At 33.5% G+C, this 6,761-nt stretch overlaps 2 protein-coding genes across 2 annotated transcripts in view; both read right to left on the bottom strand.

Annotated features, from left to right (window-relative positions):
• The window catches only part of LOC107751863 (myosin-IIIb-like), a 45,050-nt gene extending 42,083 nt beyond the window's left edge, over nucleotides 1–2,967 (bottom strand). Inside the window, exon 1 of the mRNA XM_016567632.1 lies at nucleotides 2,920–2,967. Coding sequence (XP_016423118.1) covers nucleotides 2,920–2,967 — 48 coding nt within the window. The remainder of the gene's footprint in view (nucleotides 1–2,919) is intronic.
• Nucleotides 2,968–5,502: 2,535 nt separating this feature from the next.
• Nucleotides 5,503–6,420, bottom strand: LOC107751615 (myosin-IIIb-like). Its single transcript, XM_016567357.1, has 3 exons — nucleotides 6,277–6,420; nucleotides 6,006–6,071; nucleotides 5,503–5,922 (listed from the first exon to the last, which is right to left on the bottom strand). Exons 1-3 carry the CDS (start codon nucleotides 6,376–6,378, stop codon nucleotides 5,779–5,781), a joined length of 312 nt encoding a protein of 103 aa, XP_016422843.1. The 5' UTR covers nucleotides 6,379–6,420; the 3' UTR covers nucleotides 5,503–5,778.
• Nucleotides 6,421–6,761: the final 341 nt, after the last annotated feature.

Raw genomic sequence — 6,761 nt, 5'->3', positions numbered from 1 at the left:
TAACCAGTCTGCCCATCTCCTCTGACCTCTGACTTCAACAAGGCATTTTCGTCCACACAACTCCCGCTCACTGGATATTTTCTCTTTTTCGGACCATTCTCTGTAAACCCTAGAGATGGTTGTGCGTGAAAATCCCAGTAGATCAGCAGTTTTTGAAATACTCAGACCAGCCCGTCTGGCACCAACAACCATTCCACGTTCAAATCCCCTTTCTTCCCCATTCTGATGCTCGGTTTGAACTTCAGCAAGTTTCACCACATCTAGATGCCTAAATGCATTGAGTTGCTGCCAAATCTTGTTTTTTCTCAGTAAAACACATTTTGTCTTCAATTATTTTCATATTGCATATTTTTCCTATTTTAATTTTTGTTTTGAAAGTATGGTAAAAACTGGTCAAATGTACCAACAATCACATTTAAAAAATATTCACTTTTTGATATACCATTAAAAAAAAAAAAAAACGGTAGTCCATCTGAATTAGGACATTTAGGCTATCCATCTAATAGTAGCCTACCAAAATCTTATTAACAGTAGAAGTTCAATCTTACTGTAGTCTTCAAATCTGGTTACTGTCTTACGTTTTAAAATCACAAAGGGAGTCCCATCAGGCTAACGTGACAGTCACGACTCATGCAGCTGTAAGGTTTTCTTTCTCTTTTGTTTTTACTCGCGATATTTACAACACGCATTACATTACGTATTTCATGGCACACTCGTTTTATGCGTATTTGGCGCCACCTATTGTTGTGGGTGTATTATTGACATGTCAAAGTCTAGACCCTGAATATAAGACAACCGCGTTTTTTCAGATGTATTTCCAAGAAAAAAATATCGTCTTATATTCGGGACAATACGGTAGTTCTGGTACTATGAAAAGGTTCCCGCGGTGCGAAAGGCCCTAATAATGTCAGTGATCTGAAGCAACACAGGAAACTTGTTTAGTTTATACCTTGTGGGTTTTTTTTTTACCTTTTTTTAACTATGTTGTGCAATCGAGATTCAAATTTGCCAACCTGCTGTTGAAACGTGAAAGACGTGACGTGTGCAGTGAAACCTGGGTGTTTTGTAATGTTCACATTGACGCAGTGGCAGACATGATGATGACTTTCAGCGTGAACATGGAAAAGTGTTTTATAGTATTGGTTAATCGCCTATAATTAAGTACAATGCCAACTGCTATCAAATCACAACACTACACCGAACCAGGAAGTACTGAAGGAACAAACAGAAATAACCTCTACCGTGCACATCTGTTCCTCAAACCAACCAGAGACCTCAAATTACAGACAGATGCTCAAAAATATTGCTGTCGCACCCACATATTTTCAGACGCCACATGAAATCGCTTGAGTATTTTTATACCAAGTTTAAGAGGGATGTATTAAAGAGCCTTTTGCTTTAAAAAAAAAAAAACTAACACTAGCTTCTTTTTGTATTCTATCTTTTTATTTATTATACAATTAACAAAAGCAAAAAGGCCTCTAACACTAGCTTGCTCTATTCTTTTTCTATTCTATCGGTTTTCTTTTTATTTATTATATAATTTAAAAAAAAACCTTGCTACGTGTACTAACTGAGACTGGTTATAGCACTTGCGTATCGTTGCTCTTTTGTTGATTTTGATTGCTTCTATTGTCCTCATTTGTAAGTCGCTTTGGATAAAAGCGTCTGCTAAATAACTAAATGTAAATGCAAAAATCAGCCTGATTTGCTATTTATTATTATTATTATTATTATTAGTGGGTGTTCTCATTCTAAAACGCATTTGATTGGATAAAAATGCCTCAACTGCAAGATGAGTAGTCAATTTTGTTAAGCATTTTACTAGAAGAAAAAGGTTTTGCATGTGTATATTTGCTAGATCTTTTAGGTTTACACTAGCATGAAGATGCAGGGTTTCTTTAGGTTTTATGAAGGAATGGTAAGACTTTTTAAAGACCCTTTTAAGAAATTTTAAGAAATAAATTAAAGGGAACATAATTTGTCAATAAAAGTTGCATTAACCAACACTTTAAAGTTTCAATATCATATATCATATCATTTACAAAAAATATGGTATATGATATTGAAATAACTTTTACTGTACTTCTGATGTAAAAAAAAAAAAAAAGTGATGTACTTTCACAGTATTGTCTTGTTTTCCAGTGCAAATGTTATTAAACCTCAAAAAAAGACAACTCTTGTTTTCTGAGAAATCTGAGTTTGATTAAAATAAGAACAAATATCTGCTCCGAAAAATCAACTTAATTCAAAGGAAAAACAAGTTTTCATTCCCTATTGACATACTGACATATTGACATTTGTTTTTCTTGTTTTAAGCATAAACTCACGTAATTTTGTGCAATTTCTCAGAAAACAAGACTTCATATCTTCATTTTGCATCTTAAGTAAATGTATCTTGATTTAAGGATGTTGAGATATTTGTATTGGAAAGGAAAACAAAAATTCTAAGGAAGATATTCGCATGCAACATTTAATGCAATAACTATGAATTTAAGACTTTCCGCTCTGATTTAAGACATTTATAAGGCTGTAATGTGTGGAAGGGCGAGTTAAGACTTTTAAAGACCTTTTTAAGACCTGCAGAAACCCTGAGACGACCTCAAAACTAATAGACACGGACTAAAAGCCACAAAAGTCCAAGTTTGACTTCATGGGCTCTTTAAGCCATTCCCAAAAACACATTATAACAAACAAATTAAACACACCCCATATACCCACCATTTGAATATGTCAGAAACCACACATGTGCCTTTAACACACACACACACACGAGGGTGGGGCGCAGTTTCAGCTTCCTGTGTGTAAATCAAACACCCGACCACCTGAATGCAGCCGGCAAATCATGTCTCATTGCAGTCCTAATCTGTGCAAACCTGGTGGCTGTATTCAAATGTAGACGCATCTGGCGGGCCGTACCTGCAGGATCTGCTGCTCTAGCTGTGAGTTGGCCTTGCACAGCTCCATGTTTTTTTTTTTTTTACATTTTTATTCGTTTTATTTTTGTATTTTCTATTTTATTTGAACTTAAAGTTGTATTTTTTTACATTTTCATTTTAACTTAGTTACAGTTTTAGCAATTTTGTATTAAATGTATTATTAGTTTCCATTTTTTAAATATATCTATATAATTTGTTTTATTATTTTTCATTTTAGTTTTAGTTGTTTTAGTAAATCAAGATAAAACTAAATGAAACAAGAAACTATTTTTAATTTAATTAGTTTTTTTGTATATTTTATTTCACGTTTAGTTGACCTAATTGTCTTGAAAATAATTAAAAAAAATCATAATGGTACAAAAATAGGCTTCATTTTCAATATCCATTCCTATGCAAAATATTAATAATATAATATCATTTATTCTTATTTTACAATAAGACTGTTAGTGTTGTAGTAAAATAAACGCTGGTGTCATGGGACAAGGCCACAGAAGTGGAACTCAAGTGCGCCAAGATACAAGAGAACCAAAACATGTCCAGGTCATATTTAACACCAGAATCAAAAGAAGACTATATCTGGACTTTATTTCATGTCAATTAAGAACAATACAGACACGGATATTTGATCTTTTTGAAAAATTTAATTAATATAAATAGTGGCAGATTTAGTTACATAAATAAGTAAATACTATATCTATATAATTTGTTTTATTATTTTTCATTTTAGTTTTAGTTGTTTTAGTAAATCAAGATAAAACTAAATGAAACAAGAAACTATTTTTAATTTAATTAGTTTTTTTGTATATTTTATTTCACGTTTAGTTGACCTAATTGTCTTGAAAATAATTAAAAAAAATCATAATGGTACAAAAATAGGCTTCATTTTCAATATCCATTCCTATGCAAAATATTAATAATATAATATCATTTATTCTTATTTTACAATACAAAATTGTTTACAATATGATCCAAAAATGATCCCACAATCCAAAGTCTGGAACTAATCAATATTTTTCACAAAAAAGTGCATGACTTTCGATCTGATTTCAAAGTCAATTTATATCGTCTTGGGAGCTACAATAACATCAAACATCATACCCGTCGCTCTGCTTTCCAAATATAGCAGCATTATTAATAACTGATGACACAGGCATACGTTTATGGTTGTGTTGTCTTGCCTTGTCATGGTACACATTAAAAGCATTCTGTCCCAGTTGTCTGGGTGATTATCAGCCTCCCTGCACTGGTACTGGTCTCATTCATGGACGGCTGTATGGTTTCTAAGGGTGATCATTGAGCTCTATTGACGGTTTACATGATCAGAGAAAGTCTGTTGCCCAGTGACTGTGAAAGCAAAACCAACCTTTTGTCTTTTGATGGTCTTTAGCACTGCTCTGTCCCTATCAATGCACAGAATACGTGAGAAATTTACAGTGAGGCTCCATTTCTGAAAAATACATTAAGGTCGACCTTTCTAATGGTAAAGCAGCAGTGCAGAGTCTCAGAGGAAGGCTGCACGTAGGAAAAACCTTAAATATGATACCGCAAAGAGTACAGCTATCAACTATACTATTACGTTATGGAGGAATCCAGGAACTCAGAATGCTTGCCTGACCGTTTGAAAGTTTTAACAGATATATACTTAAACAGACCGATTTTGATTAACTCTTGAATGTAAACCAAATCTGAATAATTGGAAAAGATCAACTCAGGTTGAAGGTCTGTGCCTAAAAATTCAAGGAGTCTCAAATTTGATCTCAGATTAGGGATTAAAACCCCAAGTTTATACAACTATGAAAACTTGCTTTCGCCAAGGGATTAATTTATTTTTTTTTAATTGTGACTTTTCACAATTTAGAATTTTTCTCGCAATTCTGAGTTTGTATCTCACAATTCTGACATTTTTTAACAATTCTGAGAAAAAAAAACAACTCAGAATTGTGAGATATAAAAGTAAGAATAGTGAGATATAAATACATAATTGCAAGATATAAACTCAGAACTGAGATATAAAACTCAGGATTAACTTGAAGCTCTGAGAAGAAAACTCGCAATTGTGAGAAAAAAAAAAAATCAGAATCATCTCATAATTCTGCGAAGAAAAGTCGTAATTGTGAGACACAAAACAACTGCGAGAAAAAAAGTAAATTACCTTTTTTATTTCATGGCAGAAAAAAAAAGAACTCAGAATTGTGAGAAAAGAAGTTGGTAATTCTCATTTTATGTCTTGCAACTTTTTTGAGAAATAAACAATATAAGCTAAAGATTTATATACATATACACACACACACACATATATATATATATATAATAATTTTTTTTAATTTTTTTTAAGTAAATACAAAATAATTCCATTCATCATGACACATTTTACATTATTATAATAATATATAAACTCGCAATTCTGATGAAATTTTCTGGCGAAAATTTAACAAAGTACATAAGTAATTGCACAATATAAACTCACAATTCTGAGCATAAAAGTCAAAATTGTGAGATATGAATTCACCACTGCAAAAAATTTGTGATTTTAAAAAACACAATTATTTTATTTTTTCATCCTTGTGGCAGAAACGGGCTTCCATAAATAACAGTGTGTCAATAAGGTTTTGCTTGTGTTTTTAAATGAAACAGACATGAGGACTTTTATCTGATATGTCAAAAATATGAGGGAATGCTGGTCTTGTTTCTACATGTCTCACTGAAAAAACAAACATGACTGGGCAAGAAATTTCATACTGTACTGACACATGTCACCATATGACCATCTAGAGTTTCTAAAAAAACTCCTCAGACATGCTCTCCTGGAGAAACCACTGGTTCTGGTGAATTACTTTGATCATAACACAAACCTGATCACGATACACTGGTTCTTGGGTCCTGTGGCCAGTCGTCCCAGCATGGACTGATAGGCCCGGTCCGCCACAGCAAATATATGAGGGGGCAAAGACTTCTTCTCATGGCACTTATAACGCTCAGATACCTGCACAGGACAAATCAGTTTAATTAACATTACATGTTTTCTGGTCACAAATCTTCTTAGTAGCCAAAGAAACACATTCTTACCTCTTTTTCATAGATTGGAAGATATTTAAATGGGTTAATAGCCACCAAGATGTCTCCTATATAGGTCTGTAAATATATAAAAACTCAGTTAGTCATATCTCAGTGATATAAAGCCGTATTTACATACAGTCAGTGAATAACAGCTGTCCCAGAGAACAAGAGCTCGTTGTTTTATCATCTCCAAAAAAACACAGCTGGTTTAATTCAGGACTTTACACTGATGTGTGGTACTTTTAGGTCATGTTACACGTTTTAAACTAACGTTACTCACATAGATGAGGTTCTGTGTAAAGCGTCCAGTCAAAACCTCCAGCAAACTTTTCTCGTCCAGCTCGGAGAGATTCGCCAGATCTTCGGGCAGTTTTTCCTCCATCGTTCGTCTCTAATGTTCTTCGTGAACTTAAAACCGTCAAATCTTACTAGACATGTGGGGGCGTGTTAGAACGAGCCGTTTTAGGTAGGCGTGGCTGACTCTTTTATAAAAAATATCTCTTTGGATTTGAGATTTAGTCTTTGCAACTTTACAGATCTTCTTTATGCACCAAGAGCTTGTAACACTCCAAAGGGAAAGAAAAATTGAAATCGCATCAAATGACCCCTTTTAAAGGAACACTCCACTATTTTTGAAAATAGGGTCATTTTCCAACTCCCCCAGAGTTAAACAGTTGAGTTTTACCGTTTTCGAATCCATTCCATATAGGCCGATATGGCTAGGAACTATACTCTCATTCCGGCGTAATAATCAAGGAACTTTGC

Source organism: Sinocyclocheilus rhinocerous, unplaced genomic scaffold, assembly GCF_001515625.1.
Source record: "Sinocyclocheilus rhinocerous isolate Xijiao unplaced genomic scaffold, SAMN03320098_v1.1 scaffold2207, whole genome shotgun sequence".
In the NCBI taxonomy this organism is placed as follows: Eukaryota; Metazoa; Chordata; class Actinopteri; order Cypriniformes; family Cyprinidae; genus Sinocyclocheilus; species Sinocyclocheilus rhinocerous.
Note: the sequence above shows the minus strand (reverse complement) of the source record. Positions and strands in the feature narration are given on the sequence as shown.

Coding starts and splice junctions, on each gene's coding strand:
- LOC107751615 (XM_016567357.1), bottom strand. CDS start 6,378: ATGGAGGAAAAACTGCCCGAAGATCTGGCGAATCTCTCCGAGCTGGAC. Junction 6,072..6,276: donor TTACACAGAACCTCATCTAT/GTGAGTAACGTT, acceptor ATATATTTACAG/ACCTATATAGGAGACATCTT. Junction 5,923..6,005: donor TTCCAATCTATGAAAAAGAG/GTAAGAATGTGT, acceptor TGTCCTGTGCAG/GTATCTGAGCGTTATAAGTG.